This window comes from Microcebus murinus, chromosome 5 (genome assembly GCF_040939455.1).
Source record: "Microcebus murinus isolate Inina chromosome 5, M.murinus_Inina_mat1.0, whole genome shotgun sequence".
NCBI classification, from domain to species: Eukaryota; Metazoa; Chordata; class Mammalia; order Primates; family Cheirogaleidae; genus Microcebus; species Microcebus murinus.
This window is the reverse complement of record NC_134108.1, coordinates 25,001,147-25,024,585: the sequence shown is the minus strand read 5'-3', so window position 1 is coordinate 25,024,585 and position 23,439 is coordinate 25,001,147. Positions and strand designations below refer to the sequence as shown.

Sequence of the window (23,439 nt, the reverse complement as noted above, 5' to 3'; positions counted from 1 at the left end):
CCTCCCAAGTAGCTGGGACTACAGGCATGCACCACCATGCCCAGCTAATTGTTTCTATATATACTAGTTGGCCAATTAATTTCTTTCTATTTATAGTAGAGACAGGGTCTCGCTCTTGCTCATGCTGGTTTCGAACTCCTGACCTTGAGCAATCCACCTGCCTCAGCCTCCCAGAGTGCTAGGATTACAGGCGTGAGCCACCGCGCCTGGCGTATTTTTTATTTTTTGAGACAGAGTCTTGCTCTGTCACTGTGGGTAGAGTGGTGTGGCATCATCGTAGGTAGCTCATTGCAACCTCAAACTCTTGAGCTCAAGCGATCCTTCTGCCTCAGCCTCCTGAGTAGCTGGGACTGCAGGCATGCACCATCATGCCCAGCTAATTTTTCTATTTTTAGTAGAGATGGGGTCTCACTCTTGCTCAGGTTGGTCTTGAACCCCTGACATCAAGCAATCCTCCTACCTCAGCCTCCCAGAGTGCTAGGATTACAGGTGTACGCCACCACGTCCAGCCTCCTGCATTATTTTTAACGGTGATATATAAAATGCTGCTTTATGAATACATCATGAGTTATCTATCCATATCCCTGTTGTTGGGTTTTAGTTTGCAATTGTTTTATAATTGGAAGACACATTGAAATCCTTGTAGAAAAGTCTTTATCCATTTCCATAACCGCTTCCTTGGGATGAATTCCCGAGTAGAGTTGTTGGGTCAGAGCCATATCTATGCTATATGTGCATCCAGACTCCTCCAGGAATGCAGTTCCTAGTTACACTCTCATAGGTGTCCATGACATGGGAGGACCTTGTTGTCCAGCTCCTTACTAATGCTAGACACTGGAGTTAAACATCTCTTAGCCAATTCAATTAATTAAAAAGTAATATCTAATTTTAAAGTTTGTGATCTTTTGATTAGTAGGTGTTTGAACATTTTTCATAACTTTAGGGGTCATTTGTATTTTTTCCTCTGTGAACACCCTTCATATTCATTGCCCATTTGTTTTATTAGAGTGTGTATCTGTTTTTTATACTTTGTAAAACCTTATTTGCAAAGCTATTCAAACTATATCTGACATTATTATAAACATTTTCCTACTTTGCAGCTTCAGTGAAATTGCTTTTAATTACAAAAATAACAAATACTTTAAATAGACAAAATTTATAAATCCACATAAAATTAAAACATAGAGTTACCCTCTTTCTTACTTTAGTCTACCCCTCAGAGTGTCATCTGCTTTTTAATTTTATATGGACCTTTTGATATAAAGATTCTAAACATTCAACTAGTCAAATCCATTGACCTTTCTTTTTTCTTTCTTTCTTCCAGTTTCTGCCTTAGCTGGTTTGTTAGAAATAATCTGAATGCATTAAGATAAGTATATGCACTTACATTTTCTTCTAAACCTATTATGGTTTACTTCTCAAATTTAACTCTCTAATACATTTGTAATTTATTTTGCTGTATGATATAAAATTGTGATCTATATATTTTTCCAGATAGTTAACAATGTTTTTCAACACTATCTGTTGCACTGTTTTGACTTTTTTTTCCCATTAGCACTGCAAACCTTTCTTTAAATAATGGCTTGCCTCATTGGGTGTGTGGATAGTGGGTAGAAAGGTTCTTGGGGGCTGGGACTTTGCAAGTTTTGCCTCCTGAATACCAAGAGGCCTTAAGAAGCAGCATCCCCATCTGTTGGGCATCCTCCGAATGCACTCTCTTTCCTGGCTGTCCTCCCACACCGGATTTCTGACAGCTCTTCCTCAGCCTCCTCCGTGGGCACTTGCTCCTTCGCCCATTCTTTGAGGGTCGGGGATCACTCGACTCCCTCTCTGGCATCTTGCAGCGAGCTTTGACAAACTCTAGGCATCAGCAATTCTCCGTACTTAATGGCTTTCAAATCCTCATTTGAAAGCTCTACCCTGAGTTGGTGCCAGCAAATAAAATACCCGACAGGTATCTCATTGTTACTGCAACCTGAACATGTTCAAAACTGAACTCGTATATTCCCTGTTTTCTAAATCCTTCTCTTCTCCCCTTCTTTAACTTAAGGAATGGGGCTGCATCCTCCGAATTTCGTAAACAGGAAACCTGGAAGCCATCCTATATACTACCACCCCCACCCCTTTCAGTCATTAAATCCTATTGCTCCATAAATATCTCTTGATGTATTTTCCTCCATCCCCTTCCCAATCACCCACCATTGCCCTAATTTATTTGTAGACTCTGGCAGACGCTTGTTCTCCCAGCTGCCAGTGTGCCCCTCTGCAGACCAATGGGACCTCACTACCACTACTACAGTTACATTTTAAAGACAAGCGCACTGGCTTTTCTGGTCTCCCAATCACAGCTTTCACGACAAGGCCACTGCTTCCCCCTCCTGCTTTCCTCCAACAGCCACCCCGGGGCCTGCGTCAGTGGACAGAACACTGCAGGGTGCTCTTTCGGGATTTGAGGCCCTGCCTTCTCCACCCGCCACCTGCATCCTGCATCGGCCTCCCAGGTTCAGCCAAGAGCCTTGCTGTCTACCCCAGTTAGGAGCCCTCTGCTGCGCTGGCCCCTGTGCAACCCCCTTTTTCAGAGGAAAACAATTCAGCGCAAAGAAAGGAAGGGAATGGGACAGGCGAGAGATGTTTTATTAAAGGGCTTTGCGTCCAGCACATGTTTGGAGATCGAGTCTTGTGGGTTTGGGAGATAACGCCTCTCTGGGCCTGGTTTGCATGTCGTATAGCGGGGATATTAAGTCCTACCCCCCCCCCCCACACACACACGTGTTGAATGCTTGAGTGCAAGCTCCCTGCAGGCAGGGTCGCAGTGTATTCAGGGCTGTATCGCTGGAGCCCGGCACAGGGAGTGGCCAAAGGGCTGTTCACTAGTGAGCGCACGCATTTTCCGCTTCGCGGGCGGGCGACGGGATGCAGCTAGCGAGGAGCCGGTACCGCCTGGGGGTTCCGGGGTCCGGGCCGGGTCGCGCCGACTCCTCCCGCGGCGACCGTCGGCCCAGGGGCTGGGGGACAGCGACGAGGCCCCTCCGCGCCGGCTGACCCCCGCCAGGCCGGCGAGCCAGCTCCGGACATCCGCCCCGCCTTTCCGCGAAGCCTCGGTGCCCCGGGCCTTCCTCGGCAGCCGGGTCAGCGCCGCGGCCTCCAGCCTCCGGCCCCGGCCCGCCACCGCCGCCGCCGCCGCCGCCGCCGCGCGGAGCGCACCTGACCCGGGCGGGCGGGGCGCCGGGGCGGGGCGGCGGGACTGACGTGGCCGCGGCATGGAGCGGGCGTGATTCATCAGCTGCCGCGCCGGCGGCATGGGGGCGAGCGCGGCGGCCGCCTAGGCGCCCAGGGCCAGGCAGCGGCGGCGGCGGCGTCCCCGGCCCGGCTCGCGCGCGCTCCTCTCGCTGTCGGCGGCCGGCGCCTGCGAGGTCAAGATGGAAGAGATCCTGAGGAAGCTGCAGAAGGAAGCGTCGGGGAGCAAGTACAAAGCCATCAAGGAGAGCTGCACCTGGGCCCTGGGTAAGCGCCGAGCGGGCGCGGGGCACCTGCCGGCGGCGGCGGGAGGGCCGCGCGGCGGGCGACACGGCCCCGTGCGCGTGGGGGCTTTCGCCGAGCGCGGGTTGGGCGCAACGCGCGCAATTGCGAGAGTTGCCTCGGGAAAATTGATGTGGGAGATAGAATCTTGGCTCGGGCGTGGGCATCCAGCCGCTTCCCCTCTGGTCTCCTTATCTTCCCCCTAAGCTCACCGGGGAACCCCCGCCTCCCCGCCGGCGGTCCCCTCCTCCCGGTCCCCAGCGCCGCGGACGATGCCACCCATCGCCGAGCCAGGCAGGACCCGGAGCCGCGCGAATCCAGGGGCCTGATCCCGAAGCGCCCGTGGGGAAGAGGGAAGTTAAACCACAGCCACGATGTCGAATCATTGGCGAGTGGAACCAGGAAGGAATGGCTTGTTTAATTTGATTTTCCCGATAGAGGCCAGCCTGCCAAGTATTAGCTTACGTGATGATTGTACATGAAAAATAACATCCGGGCGGGATTGTGTCACTGCTGCAATTCTGTTGTGGTCTGCCCTTCTTCACACAGGTGGGATTTTAGATTTGTGACCGGTACTAGCGCTGAAATAAAGTTCCAGGCAGCAAATTTGTGTTTCCCATCAGACTCAGGTTGCAGAACTCAACAGCGGGGGAAAAAAACCAGAAAGACATGTCAAGAGGGCAAGAATTTGGGCAATCAAAATTGTCAGGATGGGAACGTGAAGAGATCAGAAGCATACTTTGGGTGACAGCGATGCTTTCAGAAAAGGAAAGGCCGAGAAGAAACCAGAAGAGCTCTGTGGGCCCCTTGCCTTGCCGGAGCCTGATGTGATTCCTCAGCTACCACTCAGCTGAAAAATAAAATTGAATCCCCCTTTCCCTTGCAACCAAAGACAATAAGTGTTTGTCTCCATACTGTGCTGTGATGCAGCCTGAGGTAGAGAAGTGCCATTAGCAGGCTTTCAGCTAACTGTAGAATTCTGAGAGTGTTTTTAGGTGACTGTATTAATATTTAGAAGCTCAGAATTCACATATGTTTGGGTGTGTGTACAGGCAATTATAGCAGCATCGTTGTTTTTACCTGTGCATATCATCACAAAATTGTCTAGAATATTGACTAGGAAGTTTGTCTTGTAGATAGAACCAGCACTTGACCATTTTAGTTTACTGTTATAGAAAAATGGACCAGATATTTTAGAGCGGCAAGGCTCTTAAAGCCACAGTACTATTTTTGCATTACCCCATTGTCATTCAGCGGAGTGATTCTGAGCAAGATTCCCAAATGCCTCTAATGAAGGGTCACAGATGGCTGGGTAACATGATAAAGCAAAGTTCGACTGTGCTCTAAACATGCCATTGCTGTTATTCATTATTATTTGGCTGTAAATTAAGCAGATTTAGATAAACAGGAGGAGAGTAACCTAGTATTTTTAATAAGCTTGAATTTTAATACTCAACATCTTGTTAAGTTAAAGCACAACCTTACTGAGTTTTGGTCCTTAAAGCCACCAGGAAAGCTGAGAGCTAAGATAGGTAGATTATTCATTCAAGTTGAGCCTGGAGTCCAGCCTGACTGTAAGAGTTGATGTGGTTCCTTTCCCAGTGATTGTTCTGTTATTAGCAAGAGAAGACATAAGTGTGTGAAATAGTTAAGTAGTAGTGCAGGGCATTCATTATGTAGATTGGAATGAGCAAACCTAGGAATACAGGTCAAAGCAGGAGGAATGAATGTGGGGTCAGGGCTGTGTGTGTGTTTGTGCTGGGGGGAATTGGTATGGGCTGGTGGGGCTTTTGAAGTATTCACTTGAAGAATGGGGAAGCTGTGGGTTCTTGCTTTCCTTCACTTATTTATTTGGAAAATATTTATTAAGACCTCCCCTGTACTGAGCAGTGAGCTATAAGGATGAATAAAATGCTCCGTATAAGGAGTTTGTTAGAAGGGCACCCTGGAGGCAGAATGCAGCATGAACAAAGGCAGGGAGATACAGTTTCCTCTTGTCTTTCCTTCTTTGGTCCATTTTCCATTGCCCATCCATGTTTTGATTATAAAATACTTGTCAATCCTCAACCTTCATAGTTTCTTTATAGATTAAAGTGTAAATTTCTTAGACCGCTCTTCAGAATCTAGCCCCAGCCTCTGTTCTTGTCACTCTCCTACCAAGAGCTCAGTGATGTAGTGGCAGTCAGCTGTAGCACTTTCTCGGACATAGTATGCACAGCACACTTCCCTCTCGGCCTTTGCTCATGCTCATCCTCCTGCCAGGAGTCTCCTTTCCACACTCCCCAAGGACCAGCTTTCACAGGAAGCATTCCCTGAGCATCTCAGTAAATCAGTTGCTCCTCTGGGTGCAGAATGCTGGACGCCTCATGACTCTCTTAGAGCACCTTCTACTTTGGATTATAGTTGATTGTGTGCATATCTAGTCTCTTAGATGCAGGATAATTGTCAAATATTTTGGGTGCAAGAGCTCAAAAAACTAGGTAAAGCTGACATATAAAACAGAATTTATTTGCACCATTAGCTAAAATATCCCACAGAAGAATAGCTGTGGGTTCAGTTTGATTCAGGAATTTTATACTGTTTCAAGGGTCTTGTTCCACTATTTGTGGGTTGACTGACATGCTTTGCACAGGTCTTCACAGTTTTGGGCTCATGAATCACCACACTTAGATCATCTCATGAGAAAGGGGCAGCAATGTACTTAGACCATCCCAGAAAAGAGAGACTGTCTCCACAACTAAGTCCATTTCAAGAAAGGAGGGGGGGTTATCTCACACTTAAATCATCACAGGTGAGAGGGTTCATCTTCACATTTAGACCATCTCAAGAGAGTGGAGCTTTTCCAGTCACTCCTGCCTGATCCTTGGTTTCACTTGTTCTCTCTTTGTCCTGATGTGTCATGTGAATATCCCTGAACCAGACCGCCAGCCAAAGAATGGAAAGGGCTAACTGGCTTGGGCCTATGCTATAAGTCGCATTGAAATCTGGAGTCAGGGAAAGATGGTTTCTCAAAGCAGAATTAGGGTGCTGAGTCAGAAGGCAGGGGGGCAGGTGCTGGTCCATCAGAACAATGCGTGGCAACAGTGTGGTGAGCTCCTTGAGCACAGGCACTGTGCATTATACTTCTCTGGTGGCTTCTTTACCTATGGCTTGAGACAGATGGTCAATAAATAAATCAATAGTTTAATAACTTGTTTGGGCTTTAAATAACACTCATTTTTTCTATTTATAAGCATTATATATGTTCATTTTAGAATATTGAAAAATAGTAGAACAGTATAAAGAAAAACTACAAATTACCTGTAATCTCCCCACTCAGAGACAACACTGTTGACATTTTGGGGTCTTTCCCTTTTGCAAAGCATCGTACCACATATGGCATATTGTCACCTGTTTTTTAACTTTAGCATTTTCTTCTCCTTTGTCTACTTTGTCATAACTCTTCTCTGACAATCAGTGTTCTTAATGACTGCAGAGTAACTAGCGAGGCACATATATATATATTTATCTTCCCTTTATTTGGTGTTGTCTGGACATTTTTTGCTGGTGAGGAATGGTCTGACTGAGGTGTAGAAAAGATGAGTAGGATGAAGGGACAGCTTGGGGAGAGCCCAAAATAAGGCTGTTAGCCTCAGGAACTGGCAGTCCTGGAGGCTTGTGAGCTGGGATGTGGAGGATGAAATTGAGTGGCAGAACAGGGGAACTGGAAGGGACTAAGCCCTCTTTTAGAAACTTTTAGTATTTTACATATATCAGGGACTTACGTGGAATAGATAGGGAAAAAGGAGGAGAGGGGAGAGAAAACTAGAATCAGGAATGCCAAGCAGAGGAAGAAGGCTCACCCATCCAGCCAGCACCCTTCTCTTTATCCACTTGCCTGCTTTCCTTCCAGCTGCAGATTCTGTTCCCTTCATAGCTAGACTTCTTAAAAAGCATCCATAGAGATTGTGTCACTGTCCTCACTTTCTGCTAACTCTTCATCTCACTCCCGTCTGCCTTTCACCCCCATCATTCCACCAACTTGCAGTGAAGGATAATCAGGTGCACAGCCGTCCAGCTAATGGGCCATTCTGTCTCCCATCCACAGGTCCTCTGTGGGGACGCTGAGCATACCTGCCCCCGCCTTATCTTGGTCTCCATGACCGCACCCTGCCGATTTCATCCTGTCTCTTTTGCCAGCTGCAGCTCCTCTCCCCAGCCTTACATGCTTGAGTTTCTCAAGGATAGCCCTGAGCCCTGATTCTTACTCCCATGCCTTCTGGAGTTGAACACACACACACCCACAGCTTCAGCTCAGTTTCTGAGAGTGTGATACCCACAGCTCTATCACAAACCCACACCTGTGCTCTCACACCCAAACCCCAAATGCAGCCACCTACTCAACATCTCTGCTTGAATGGCTCCAAAGCACCCCACTCACAAGGCCCAAAGTGACCATGTGCTCTTCCCCAGCCCCGGCTCACCCCCAGACCTCAGTCACCTCTGGTGTTTCTATTTAATAAATGATTAGTTGATACCAGCGCCTGTCCTGCTGCATAAACCTGAAAGCCAGAGTCATCCTTGATACATTTCTTAATTTGCCCTCATACCTGGTCCATCACCCAAGTTCTGCTCATTTCTATCTCCTGGGTACATCTCAAGCCTGTCCACTCCTCTCTGCCTCTGTGGCCAGCTCTGCAGTCTAAGCCACCTTCCCCTTTCACCAGGACTGCTGCAGCAGCATCCTGACAGCTCCTTCCTTGCCTACTCTAGTCCTTCTTAAACTATTTCTAAGCAGAATCACCTTGGAAACCCGAATCTTATCATGACATGACATGCCATGCTAAGACCCTGAATGGCATCCCATTAGGATGAAACCCAAAGTCACTAATGAGTTCTGTCAATCCCTGCCTGGGTCTGCACCCTCAACCCCTTGCTCTTTGAGTTGCAGCCATACTGACCTACTTCCAGTAACCCAGATACACTGTGCTCCCTCTTACTTCATTAATTCAGCAAATACTCAGCGAGCACTTCTTACAAGCTAGGTACTGTTCCTGATGTTGAGGATGCCACAGTGAGGAAACAGGCCAAGAGATCCTGCCCTGCCTTTATGGAGTTTGCAGAATCAGAGAGGTGGACAGCCAATGATCAAGATAAATAAATAAAATATATATGACAGCCCAGGTAGTGTTAAGAGATAAGGGAAAACGTAAAACAGTGAGGGGAAACAGGAGGTGCCTGGAGGGGACGAGGGGTGGTAATTTCAATGGGGTGTTCAGGGAAAGCCTTACCAAAAGGAGGGTTCCGAGGTGGGAAAATGTCTGATGATGTCTTGAAAGAGCAAAGAGGCCAGACAGGTGAAGGTGGTTGGGATTTTCCATGCATTTCAAACTTCTTATTCCCTCTATTATACTCGGAATGCCCCCTCCTTCCCTAATTTGCATGGTCAATTTCAGTCTCATGACACCCTGCAGGAAACCCCAACCCCACCGCCCACAGTAGGGTCTCCTCTTCCACCTCTGCCTAATTCCCTGTATTTACCCTCATGGCACTTGTCACAGTTTGAGATAAGAATGTGCACTCCATGGATTCTCAGACCAGGTCTGTCCTCACAATTGTGCCCCTAGCCCAGTACCTGGCCCAATGTTTAGTCAGCGAGTCAAGGAAGGGGGACATCTAAGGACCGCATCAGGCCCTTTATGAGCATTATTGCACCAGTTCGTCACACGAATCCCATGAGACAGGTGTCATTGTCCTCTTTTTAAAGATGAGGGACCCAACTGAAACTCAGAGGGGGTAAGTGACTTGTGGCATTCCCCAGTGTCACAAGCTGGTGTGGAGCTGGGAATGGAACCCTGTTCTCTTCCCAGTTACCATTTTGTTGTGGACGATTGCAGCAAAGCTGCAGCCTTGCCATCCTTGCCCCTACGGTACTCTTTGCCTTGGGTTCCACTCTTGTCCCCTCCTCTGCTGGCCAGTCTCACTGCCACTTACAGAGGCGTGGGTTCTTCATGGCTGTTTTGTGACTGCCCTTTCTCTCTTCCCTGTCTCCTAGCTCACTCGTAGCATTTGTAGAGCTGGGCACTGTACATCATGAATTGGATTTAACCCTCTGTCTGGTGAGGAAAACAGGCTGGTTTGGGGAGCAGCATCAGCTGGTCCTGGGTGCTGGCACCTGCCCTGACAACTGCTGGGCCAGGCTGTCCTGTGTGGCCAGTGACCTGTTCCCTGCACCTGCATCTCAGGGCTTCCTTTCCTTGTCATCCTGTCTCGTCTTAAGCATTGACCTCAGCCCTTCAACCTTCTCCTTTGGTGTTGTCACCATGGGCCCTGCTGAGCTCATCTTTTTGTTTTGCTGTAATTGTCTTTCTTAAATCTATTGCTTTGTCCCATTGGCCACAGCAGGCCCAGATTCAGCCCACTTTGCCCTGATCTTAGTCCTGAGTCTCAGGGATGCATTTGGTGTCTTATTGTTTCCTCTGATCTCTGAGCAAGGGTAGAAGAGATGTTTCTCCTTCCCCAGTGAAAATAATTCAAATTGACAGGGCTTGTTGACTCTAAAAGAGGAGACCACACAATTTGAGCTGAAAAACTGGATGCAATTTGGAAAGAGTGAAATAAAAGTGTTTGAGGAAGAGACTGGTGAGCTTTTCATTATCTCTACAATTGGAGGCAGCAATAGTGTGAATAATCCACAAACAGAGGGAAAGTATTGAACATCCAGGTTGAATGAGATTTGTGAGTGGGATTCCCAGCCAGTATCCCTGACTATAGTGTGATTTTTAAAACAATTTAATCTACTATGTCATAAACCTGTGTGAGAATACGATATGTGTTTTGTGAACTTGAAAGTCTTTCACAAGTATGAGTTATTGTTTGAGGATACTTTAGTATTTTCAAAGAAATAGCTTTTCTTTCTCTATTTTTATTGCAAGAAGATAGTATCTTGACAGTTGTAACTAGATGAATTTGGCATTCTGGTTCAGGATAGGAATTTAACTATTCGTTCTTTGTCTCTATAGGAAAATGTGTCCCAATTTTTAACTCTCCCATCCTTGATAGTGAGGCAAGGTCTAGGGAAGTCTCTGGGGCTTTTGAGGGGAAAGGATTTTAAAATATGAGGGTCTTGCTCACAGATAATTGAGAATTGACTAATTTATAATTAGAGAAATTCCTAGGGAAAGAAGAAACTAACAGTGAAATTCACGTACAATGTATATTCTCTGTCTTTAAATACTTATTTTTAACTTTGTAATTTTCCATTTGCAGAAACCCTGGGTGGTCTGGATACTATTGTCAAGATCCCGCCACACTTGCTGAGGTAAGAGACGGAACTTATGCAACACAGCAGAAATCAAAGTTACCCACTGTGTTTTCTCCAAGGCCCAGATAACCTCATTGGTTTGCAGCATGTCTGAGTCCATTTTGTGTTGCTATAACAGAATACACAGATAGGGTAATTTATAATGAACAGAAATTTATTGGCTCCTGGTTCTGGAAACTGGAAAATCTAAGATGGAGGGGCTACATCTAGCAAGGGACTTCTTGCCGTGTCATCCCATGGTGAAGGGCAATGAGAAGGCAAGACAGAGAGAAGAGATAGGGACCAAACTCACATTTTTATAACAAACCTACTCCCACAACAATAGCATCAATCGATTTATGAGGGCAGAGCCCAGATCACCAAAGCCCTACTTCCCAACATTGTTGCACTGGGGATTTAGTTTCCAACACATGTTTTGGGGGGACATTTTTCAAACCATAGCATTTTACTTTCTGATGCCTTTTTTTGCATCCATGAGCTGGGATATTTCTTGAGGTTAGCATGATGGGAACCTGAGTGCATTAGCTCCACCTCTGTGGCGTGAGTGAAGTCAGTGATCCGAAGGAACCAGCCATTGAAGTCAGTGGTAAAAAGGTAAAGGTAAAAAGGTTCAAATTGGTCAAGGAGAGAGTTGGACAAGTAGATAGTGGACAATATCTTCCACTGTGAATTAGAAAATTGTACCCGCTTTGGGGTGGGGGAGATGCAGCCCTACACCAGGTGGGGTGGATTGAAGCTCTCACTGGCGACCCTGGCTGGGTGCAAACTCTGCAGCCACGTGCAGCAGCCCTGAGACAGTGAACCTATTTCCTCACCTTCTTCACCTCCCCCTACACCTTTTTCTCCCCTCATTGGGAGAGAAATACATGCCCTTTGTGGAACATTTGGAAAGAACAAAAGAACAAAAAAAGTTGTCCATAATTACACCACCTAAGGATAACCACTGAAAACAGTTTAATAGATTCTCTTAACGGTCTTTTTTCCACACACATGTATTTTTATAAGTTAATATGAAATTTATTTGCAACTTTGTTCCCTGCTTGCTTTTTCTTCAATACTCTATGAAGAATATTTTCTAATGCTCTTATATGTTCTTGAAATTAAAATAGTGCATATACTTCCATTATATGGCTGTAGGTTATTTTACTTAGTGTTTTTCCTATTATTAAACATTTGGACTATTTCCAGGTTCTTCCTTGAGATTATAAAAAATATTGACCTTGTAGCCCCTTGTTAAGTATGGTTTCTATATTGTTAGGACACTATGATATATTAGGTATTTTTTCTGTTTTCCAGTAGATTAAACAAGAATTATGTTTCTGTATTTTTTTTTTAAATCCATTACTTCTCCTATAGTAGCTGCTACCAGGCTTATGTGTTATAAGGGAATTCATGTGTTAATCAAACTGAGTGCACTTTTATGTGTATAACATTTATACATGGACAGAATGTCTGACAACAACATATTTGTCTAGTGGAGAGGTATTCCAGTTGGTGTATCCAGTCCATGGGAGGATGTAAAGACTTTCTTTTCTTTTCTTTCTTTCTTTCTTTTTTTTTTTTTTTTTTGAGACAGAATCTCACTCTGTCACCTGGGCTAGAGTGCCGTGGCATCATCATAGCTCATTATAACCTCAAACTTTTGGGTTCAGGTAATCTTCCTGTCTCAGCCTTCCGAGTAGCTGGGACTATGGGTACATGCCACCATGCTTGGCTAATTTTTCCATTTTTAGTAGAGATGGGGTCTCGCTCTTGCTCAGGCTGGTCTCAAACTCCTGATGTCAAGCAATCCTCCTGCCTAGGCCTCCCAGAGTGCTAGGATTAGAGGTGTGAGCCACTGCACCCAGCCAATGTGAAGACTTTCTAAGAGCTATGAAGGCATGGGAGTTAATTTGAGGGAGTTAATTTTCTGTCTCCAACTTCTTTAAGTCCTCTTTTTAAAAACTGATTTGCTTCAAGACTGACTTTGCCACATCTCCTTTTCTATCTCACCTTTTCTTGTCATTCTGCACCTGCTTGGCAAATGAAAACCACACCTGTGACTCATCCTGTATCTTACTGTGGTGTGTTGTCCTGGGCTGCAAAACTCTTGTCCCACCTACAAAGGACTATGAAAACGTCCCCGTTGCTAAGGGGAGTGACTCTAAGGATCAGGGAATACATCTTTTTGCAAGTTATGAAGTTCTGACTTCTTGGCTTTCAGCAAAATTGAAGAAGGACCTACTCTAGTTATAAGATGATAGACAAAAAGTTTTTTGATGATAAGTCTTCTTCATTCCCTTATTATTTATGTAAACAAGGTTTCTTACTGCTTAAATCTATAGAAGTGAAAAAGATACAGAATTGATATTAGACCCTGAGTTATAGCAATAAGTAATACTCATCCATACGTATATGAACTAATTGGGGAAAAAATAACCCCCATCCATATCTTTAGAATTGCATTTTCAGTAAAATTATATTTTCCATGTTAACCATTTTAACATTCTGATAAATAATTATTAATGTTCTTTGGATCAGTTGTGTGCATTAGTAATGACAGCTTAAACTATAAAAAATTAATACTTTTAAGCCTTGTGGCCTTTTTAAAAGGAAATTTAAAAAAATTATACATACTTTGTTACAGAGAAGTAAAATAGAGAGATTAATAAAAGCCTTTCAAGCATTAAAGCATATTATATTGAGAGAAAATTTTGGGGGGAAAGTGGAATGGAAATATGAATTCAAGGACAAAAGAGAATAATGCAGCATTTTTCCTGTTAAAGAAGAGTTTGTTTATGTATTTTTGATGGATGAAGGTGGTTTTCAAATTGCTTTGGTATTCAGGAGATACATTTAAAAAGTGATATGTTTTAATTAAAAGTTTTAGCAATTCCAATATGCTAGAATTACAGCCTTTGCAATTAATTAAAATTATGATGAAAAATTTACAATATGTGAAACCTACCTACAATATGTGAAAAACAGAATTTTAAAATTTTCTTAGTGACTAGACAAGCAAAAACTTTTGATCAACTCTGCTGCTCTAAAGGTTGTTTCCCGATCCAAATTGTTCTTTAACCTAACATGAGGCTTTCTGTTGTTCTGGATTTGTGATAAAAGGTACACACCTTCAATGTGAGGGGCAACTAGGTAGTAATGATCCTAGAAGAGGTTCCTGGTCCACTGGTTGGGAATATTCATAAAAGGCAGCTGGTATTTTCCAACTCTTGGTGTGTGTGTGTGTGTGTGTGTGTGTGTGTGTGTGTGTGTGTGTGTGTGTGTGTATGGGTGTGGCCAGATGAGCTGGAAAGAATATGGTTGTAGCATATACCTGAGGACATGCGTTTATTTCTCCTTTTAGCCATTTGGCTTTACTTTATTCAGTGATCTTTAGCTTTCCTCCAGAGCCAGCTAACTGTCTTGTGCACCCATAGGAGGTGTTTACAAAATTTTGGGGAGGGGTGCTGGATTCGAGATTATGGATGAATATATATGCTCGTGTTTTTACATATCTTCACCATTATTAGAAATACAATTCTGAGTGTTTATCTCGGATGATAAACAGCTGGTGACATCATCCTTGTATTCAAAAGAATAGGCATTATTGTATTTCAGGTGCACAATGAGATCTATAGCATTCTTGTACAGGGAACTGAATCACATAAATGAGACACAGCAGATGTGAGTCTTGCACTTGAAGGTTTTCCTCATATGAAGGAGAATGAAGATATGCAAAACAGGAAAACACTGTTATGTGGTAGCAAATGTAAATGTATTGTAGACTTTTATAAATATATGGGGGTTTCAGTTTGGCTGTGATTCACAATAGTGGGGAGCCTCTCAAAGCCTCTTCTACGATATAGGAAGAAGCCATAATTAGAGCAAAAAGGAGCTATTGAATCAATAACAGTCTGATTTACTGTTTCATGTCGCTAATAGGGAAGTGAGACAATGAGGAGATGGACAGTAATGGGCTCTTACCCCTGCATTGTGAACCAGTCCTCCTTTAATCCTTCGATTGATCTTGCAGGCACTTGAAACCCAGGGAACACTTACTCTGTGCAATTCTTATGTTTAACATGGCATCCTTCTGTTTGAGTATCTGCTCAAAAAAATCCAGGCACTGTAAATATTTGTCTGCTCATGCGAGAGAATTTGGATATGTTAATTATTTTTCTTCCATTCTTATATTTAATATGGGAACGAAAACTATCTTTTGCATTCTCCTGATTTTATATTCAGATTTAGTTTTTATTTCTGTCACATAACACCTGGAAGTGATTATGTGTAGATTTTTTTTTTTTATTGTTGTCTGTTTTGTAAAGGAATATGGGGATCATTCAAAATCTTGAATATTCTTGCTGTGCTGTTTTTCCATTTATTTCTTTCATGTTAAATATATTACCATTCTGGTAAATAAGTAATGCTATTGTTTGGATCAGTTGTGTACATTAGTAATGGTAGCTCAAATCAGAAGAGTGCTTGAAAGACCTGTGTTGAAATTTAACCCTTGAGAAACCTGTGTTGTATTATCTTTCCTGTTTTCCTTTTGTCATTGATTGGTTTAAGGGCTTCTTGTATAAAACTAAGTCCAAATGTCACACAAATGATTTAAGTGATTGGTGACTGGATACAGTTATGCATAGGGCATTCTAGGAGAGCTACTCATGATAAAACATTTCACATGGAATTAAGGCGTGGTAAGGAGACATTGCTTATTTGTGCCCAAGGCTCTTTCCCTGAACAAATCTTCACTCTCCTTGCTGTGGTGAGCGACAGGGATAGGAATTCATGCAGAGCGCCCATTAGGGTTCAATGTCAGGGATGGCGGAAGGTGCAGGGAATCAGACCTATGGAATATTTTCTCAATTTGTTAGTTGATAGTCATGTGAAAATCACTCTACCTTTCTGCCCTTCCTGCCCTACTGTTGATTTGGGGGATGAGATTTAAGGGTCCCTATCTTCCCTCACGAGGAGTCTGTACCCTTGTTGTCTGTGCTGCTCTTTTGCCTCTTCTTAAACTTCAAGGCCTCTTCTTACATGTGTCTTTGCAGGGTTGAATAAACCTATGAATTAGTGGGCTATTGCGGTATCCCTACACTCAAGAGAGCATCGGTAGTTCAGGCTATCCCTTCGATTAAGGTTACCATTCCCATGTCCTTGTCAACTCAGGATGTTCCCTAACAGTGACAGACTTGGTGAAATACTTGTGACCAAGTCAAATTGCCTTTCATAGTCCTGGACTCACTCCATCATGGTTAGCCACTGGTTTTCAATCAAGTGATAAATGAGACCTGGAAACTACTGATCAAGAACCATTAGGACCTGTCTTACTGTGGTCAGGCTGCTATAACAAAATAGCATAGACTAAGTAGCTTTTAATCAACAGAAATTTATGTCTTAGAGTTCTGAAGGCTGAGAAGCCCAAGATCAGGGTGCCGGTATGGTCAGGTTCTGGTGAGGGCCCTATTCTGGGTCGCAGACTTCTCCCTGCGTCCTCACATGACAGGAGAGGCAAACAGGCTCAGCTAGGCCTCTTAATAAAGGCACTAATCCCATTCATAAAGGCTCCACCTTCATGACCTAATCACCTTCCCAAAGGCCTTGTCTTCTAGTATCATCACCTTGGGGATTAGGATTTTAACATATGTAACACAAGCTATCAGACTGTAGCAGTAGTTAGTGACATTCACTGCTTTCTGTTCTCTGACAGCCCTCTATCTGCTTTCCCCTCTCACCCCCATACCTCCCTGCTTTTCCTCTGTGGCTTTGGGAATCAAGTGATAGAACCAAAATAACTTGGTCATTTTATGGAAGTTTTAGGGTGTTGTGGTTTTTGTTGTAAATTTCCAGGGCTGATGGCTGTGTTTTATGAGGCTCCCGCCAGCCTTATCTGGCAGGGAACACTTGACTGAAGTCTGCCTTGAGATGCCACAACTTCTATAATGTTTAGCTTCTTGCAAGCCATTGCATCGCCCATCCTCTTGCACGTCCCACAGTCCTATGATGGCTTGGTTATGCTGGTACCTAGGATCTGCCTGATCCTTCTTTTCCTCTCAAAATTTTAAGAGGTTATACTTTTTCCAACCCTGTTTATTAAAAGCAAAAGGGCTTATGCCTCTTCTGTGGACCTTTCAGTACCATTGCTGTTTGCAGTCACTACTTCTTTCAGATCACTCTTGCCCTGCTGGCCCATTCCTAGGAAACACTCTTCCCTGTGCAATGGACACCTGCAATGTCCTTCTGCCTCTGAACCTGGGCTGGGAGTGCTCAGTCCCTCTGCCAGCATGTGGGCTAGAATGCTCAGCCCTCTGCACCCTCCAGTGGATTCAAAACTCCAAATTCTGGTAGCTGTGGGTCTGGATGCCCTAACATAGCTCTATGTAAATTTGCAAGGAGGGGGCTTTTCACCCGATGTCAAGACCCAGAGTCCTTAGACCTCTGCCCCTGGATGTCATGGCTGAGCTGTCTGTCTGTCTGATATACGAGTCCATCTTTCCTGTCAGGTTTCCAAATCAGGTTCACTCCCCCAGGGCTGGGACTAGGGTGAGGTGAGTGAGGCTGAATTGTACAAGTACAGGGCTAGATCTTGCCTTTATTGAAATATTTCATATTTTGTTCATCATGGCCTTTTTTGTTTTAATAATTTTGATTTTTTTAAATGGCATTAAAATATTATTTATCTTAATTACTGAGTTTTTTTTAGTGCTCCCTTAAATTTTGTGCCCAAGACCAATGAGGAGAGGCACACACATCCCAGGTCCAGCCCTGCACTCTGATCCTGTCGGGAATGTCTCACAGTGGCCGAGGCCTCCCACATTCCAAGTCAAGCTTTGTTCTGCCTCCCCAGGGTTCTACAGACCATTTTCCCCTAAAGACCTTGGCTTCTGTCCTGCCCCGAGTGGAACATGTGCCACCAGGGAAATAAGCTCTTTTGCACATCCAAGGCCATGTTTAGTATGTGTCCCCTTCCAGGGTACTTTCTCCTGCATGCAGAGCCCTTTACTGAAGGCACTTCCCTGTCCCCCTAACTCTTACGTCCTGGTCCTGGCGCCATCTCAAAAGTTGAAATACAGCATTCTTGTCACAGGTCCTCATCCTTCCACATGCCAAATCTGAGACCAAAGCATCAGGTCCAGAGTTGTTTGATTAATAACCCAATGCTGCTCCATTATATATGGCACCAGAATACTAGGGGATGTGCTCTGAGCTGCTCTCTTCATCAAGATTGCCCACGGTATGTCTCATAACAGGCCACCTTTCACATTCCTCATCTTGCTTATCCTTGAGGACTATGCCGAGGTGTCCTGAGGTCCCTCCTCACCCTCCCAGGTGACCTTTCTCTTTTCTGTGCCATCTCTGTATGCCGTACATAATTCTATCATGGAGTTTACCATCAGCCACACTGGGAGTTGTCTAAAGGTTCTGTTCTCTGACTCTATTCTCAAGGAGCCCATCTATATAAATTATTCATCTTTGTATCCCCTAACTCAGTGCCCTAGAAATGTTTATGGGGTGAAACACAGGGAGCCTGTGTTGGATTCTTGGAAAGCTCAATACAGTTGACCCTTGAACAACAGAGGTTTGAACTACGTGGGTCCACTTGTATGCTGATTTTTTTTCAACCAAAGTTGGATTGAAAATACAGGATTCACAGGATCTGAAATCACACATATGGAGGGCCGACATTTTATACCTACAGGTTTGGCAGGGCTGACTGCAGGACTTGAGTGTGCTCGGATTTTGGTATATATGTGAGTGTCCTGGAACAATTCCCTATGCATACGAAGGGTCAGCTATATTTGGGAGAATCTGTGCTAGAACAGAATCTTACTCAGTGTAGGCGACAAAACTAATATCTCAGTGACTGTGAGGAAGATTCCAAAGAGTAGACGCAGAAGCCCAATGCCCAACCCATTGACCCCAGCTAGTGTAGACTTAAATCCTCCACCTTCTACTTAACCAGAGCCCTGACCAGCCTAATGTGTATTAGATCGAGGCGGGGGGGGGGGCGGGGGGAGGGTGGTACTTATGGGGACCCTAACCAATATTCCACACCAAAGGACATGGAATATACAAAGGTTTCAGCTGTCATCAGGTCCCCAGGCAAAGTCCCCGGCCTCTCTGGAAGAGGCATGCTGCCTGTCCTACCCTCATCCCCACCATGACTTTGACTTGGAGTATTTCTGTTCTAAAGAACTGAAGAGCCTCCATTCCCATCCTACCTCATTCCAGGGTTGTCCCTTCCTTCTAGCCCTGTGACTTGTAATAGGACAGTCCCGATCAGATACAACTGTCAAGGGAATCTTCGAGCTATCTTGTTCAAAGGCAGCCATTGGCAGCGGACCTTTGCTGGCATGACTCAGTGCTGCTTTGGGTACAATCCCAGTGATTACTCCGGCCATAGCCCAGCTGCCATTTTGCTTACCTGCTCTGTGATTCTTCTGAGCCAACCTCAGCCTAATTGCTGTCTCTTGCCAGATACACTTTCCAGAAAGACTCTAAAGTAGACTTTCTCCTACTTGTCCTTGTCTCAGTCCCCATCCCCTTCTGTCTTCTCCCTGGCTGAGCCACTGCCCAGCTCTCTACTTCATTTTGCCTGCCTTCTCCAGACACTTCATTCATTCCAGATAATGACACATTCCTCCTTGTCTTGACGTGGGGACCTCCTGATCTTTCACACAGGATGGGAGCACATTCATCAGCATGTATGTTTGGAGAGAACCATCCATAATAGCTTCCCATTCTTTGTATGGTTTTATTTTAATTGCTTTTACACTTTATTGATCTATTTTAGTGCTTTAGTTCTGTGGTCTGAACTCTGCACCCTGCAGCAACTTTTGCAAGATATGTGAGATTTGGGTTCCGATTGAAGAAAGAAACATACTTATATCAACTGGGAAGGACTTTGTGCCGTTTGAAATGAGATGGACAGCAAATACCTCAGTAGTTGTTTTTGGCAGGCAGTTCAGTCTCATCAGTGTTGTTTCTGCCTTTCTTATGTCATGGAGAAGTCTTGGGCTCTCCTTGCTACCTCCTACCGTCAAGAGGAGGAAGCAAAGGACGCCTGTGTAGAATTCCCAGCCCATGTTTCCAGCTTGTGCTAATGAATGGAGGATATTAACAAATGTGCAGGTCCGGTGCTTCTAATGAAGCTTCCGCATTATTCCAGGTGGATTGCAAACATCTGTGCTTCTCCTGGGTATAAATTCATCTTGAGGTCTCATCTCTTGCTGCTTTCTTCCTTGCTACAGCTGACTTGTCTTTGCAGAGTCACGTAACTAGAGGTGAGTTTTGGCTCTGTTGTGGCAAACTCTGTTGAGTTTTGCTGGTTCTGCACCAGAAAAGAGAGAGAAAAAAAAAAAAAAGAATAAGAGCTTTATGACACTTCCGTTAGTCTAATCCTGGCTCATTTTTAGTTTTAGAGAATTCTGTATCTCAGTGATCCATGAAAGGCAATGTGGGGAAGACATTGTCAGTCTTGCTGGGGCTCGGTGAGGACTTTTTCAGTAAGCAAGGGCTTGTTCTGGAGTAGCTAGATCTGAACTGCTTCCAATTCCTGAGATCAGGCATGCCCTAAACAGGCGAGCAGAATGGCTTCTCAGTGTTGGCCACAAAACCTGTCTGCAAGGAGAAAGTGCCACGTGGAGTAGCCTTTAGTAGTGAGGGGATGCTGAAATCTGTGTTAGAGATCAAGGTGCCATAAAGAATCTAGTTTCTTGTTTTCCTTTCGCTGCTGCTATGGAAGACAAAGAATATTTTTGTCACCTTTTAATATAGTATAAGTGATAATACCGTACTATTTCCTAACTTACAAACAGCTGCTTCTGTGTGCTATCTGCCAGTCTAGTCTGTACGCCCTTCCTAATGGTTTTTGTGTTCTATTCCTGTTGATAAGGAAGACCTACAATTAGCTCTCCATTATAAAGCTTCTCCTTGTTAATGACCTCCACCTAAAAGCACTTTTTAAGTGATGGAGCCATCACTTAAGTCACCACTTAGTGTGTGTAAGCCACCCAAGCTAGGATGTAGTGGCTTGAGTGATATTTTAGGATGTGACCAAGATATTAGCGTTCAGAGACTAGCCATGGCCACTCATCTTTCCTTTGTCACAGATAGTTGATGTCTATTTTATAGCACTTGGTTAAAGGGAAGCATGAGAAAGAAACAACTCCATTTTGAGAAGTATAGCAACCCAGTTATGAATTTTGTTTCTCAGGCCTCTTCATTCCTTTTGAATGGAGTCAAGGTAGGATTTTTGCTGTGTGGGTTATTGTATATGTGGTTTTGATAATTAATTGTGTCTTAGAGGCAATTAAAGCACAAATTTCCTGCTTTAATTTTAAAGCATGCCTCTGAGAAATTGTTTATATTGATGGGTTATAAAAGTGGATTCCCAGAGATGGGTAGAGAAACTCATCAATTCAGGGATGTCCGTGGCTCGGTGGGCATGTTCTCATCTCTCTTTCTCACCCTCTAGGACCTTTCTTCTGGGGAAGGTCTGGTGTGAAGTCTAGAATCATATTTCATTTCCTTGGGAACCTTTGTTTATTAAATATTTTATAGTATTCTTATTATGCCCTCATGTATCTCTTTCAAGGCCTATAAATTCGATATGAGATTTTTTTTTCACTTATAGTCTGGTACTCTGTTAAAAAGATGCTTCTTAATATGCTTAACAGCCTTATGATTCACATTTTCCCATACAAATTTGGGACACACAATGCAAGTTAGCATTTTTCAAACCTTTACTCTGTGCCAGGCAGGGACTCTACTAGGTGCTATATATGCTGATGTCACTTCATCCTGACGGCACTCCTGGGAGGCGGGTGGCACTCTGAGGCTTGATGAGGTGCAGCTGAGCCAGCCAGGGTAAAGCCAGGGCTGCTGGACTCCAGAGATTACCTTATTAACTCACTATGGGATATATATATATATATATGCAGTGGATTATTTGATGAAGCACTATTATTGAAAAAAACTCTTGGAAAATCTGCTGTATTTCTCTACTGCTCACTCACAAGTGCAACTTACCAGTATAAGAATGTGTATTAGAGCAGCAGTCCCCAACCTTTTTGGCACCAGGGACTGGTTTCATGGAAGATGGTTTTTCCACGGATGGGGGTTGGTGTGCAGAGCTCAGGTGGGGATGCCAGCAATGGGAGTGGAGTGGCTGTAAATACAGATGAGGCTTTGCTGGCTCACCACTCACCCCCTGCTGTGCGGCCCCTGGGGTCCTAAGTTTCACGGAAGACAATTTTTCCATGGTGGCAGAGCTCTGTGGCCCCTGTCCCTAACAGGCCACGGGAGAGGGATTGGGTTGTTGTTGGGATTGTAGTGTTGGAGCACCTTGTATTTAAACAACTTTATGTGCAATTTCTGAGGAGCCAGAACTTTTAAAAGGGGGGGGGGTGTCCTACCTTCAGACTTAGGGGAGAGTAATGCATTAGTAGAGCCATTGAAATTAGTGTACGTACATGGTTTTGCCAGGAAATGACCTAAATTGACTTTTCCTCTGTTTAAGGAAGAAGGAAAGTTTCAGATAAAGGAGTCTCTAGTCTGGCATTGTTGTGAATACCCACTGGGGAAGCCTGAGTAATTACGTAATTAAATAACTAACCCTTACCCCTCTACCTTCTACTGATTTGATGGAGAGAAGAGGCTAGTTAGCAATTAATATAGTTTCTTAAGGGGGGAGGGTAAGGCGAGCAAACCTGCAGAATTATGGAGAGAAGATTTAGGGTAGGGCTTATTTTTAGGCCTAAACTAAAGCACTATATCTAGAATAGATCATATTTCGAGTGGGAGTAGACCTATGCTAAGTTTCAGTTTAAGAAGACCAGGGAGAACTGTTGTGTTTAAATGAATTTTTTTCCCCTGAAACTATAACCTCCCTGTGGTGTGCTTTATTTTGTAAACCCTATTTTCATTTTCTGTATTTATCAGCTGGGAGAAAATCCTTCAAAAACAAAGGGTTTTTGTTTGCTGATTTCAGAAGCTGTTGGTAGGGCAGAAGCCAGGACACTGTGTCCAGCTGTGCATGGGCCGTGGGGGCAGAGGATCCCATGGCCAGGAAAGGGCAGAAGGGGGTGCTGAATGCAGACCTCCCAAGATTGAGCAGCAGGGAAGGCTGCAGGATTCACCTTGCAGGATTTTGCCTTCAACTCTGAAATAACGCTGGGCATGGAAGACGAGGCCAGCAACATGGCCTTTGCTGACAATGGGGAGGGAAGCATTTATGTGCTTCAGAGATAGTAAAAATAGAGATGTAATTTAAAGTCAACAGGATATTTGATTAAGAAAGAAAACAATTGTTGATTTAAGGTGTGCATGCCCAGGCATCCAAGACAGAGGATGTCTTTATAAATGTTCGAGATGATCGCCTGGCAGCTCAGTTTTGAATGTTGGCATCTCTATGGGAGGGGGTGTAGGGAGTGTGATCGGGAGTGGGAAGACAGGGTGGGGGGCTGGTGGAAGGGGCAGTTGGCTAGTGGGGATGGGGGTCTGGGTTTAGAGTCAGAGCCAAACTAGCAACATTCTGCATGCTGGAAACACAGCGAGGAACAGGACACAAACTCTGTCCCCTCAAGGCCAGCCACTTGCTGAGGGAAAAGTAAGTATCTTGATACAGCAAG

At 44.4% G+C, this 23,439-nt stretch overlaps 1 protein-coding gene across 1 annotated transcript in view; it reads left to right on the top strand.

The window, feature by feature from the left end:
- Positions 1-3,287: 3,287 nt before the first annotated feature.
- The window catches only part of ARFGEF3 (ARFGEF family member 3), a 153,497-nt gene continuing 133,345 nt past the window's right edge, over positions 3,288-23,439 (top strand). Inside the window, exons 1-2 of the mRNA XM_012748059.2 lie at positions 3,288-3,504; positions 10,768-10,819. Coding sequence (XP_012603513.1) covers positions 3,420-3,504; positions 10,768-10,819 — 137 coding nt within the window. The 5' untranslated portion in view covers positions 3,288-3,419. The remainder of the gene's footprint in view (positions 3,505-10,767; positions 10,820-23,439) is intronic.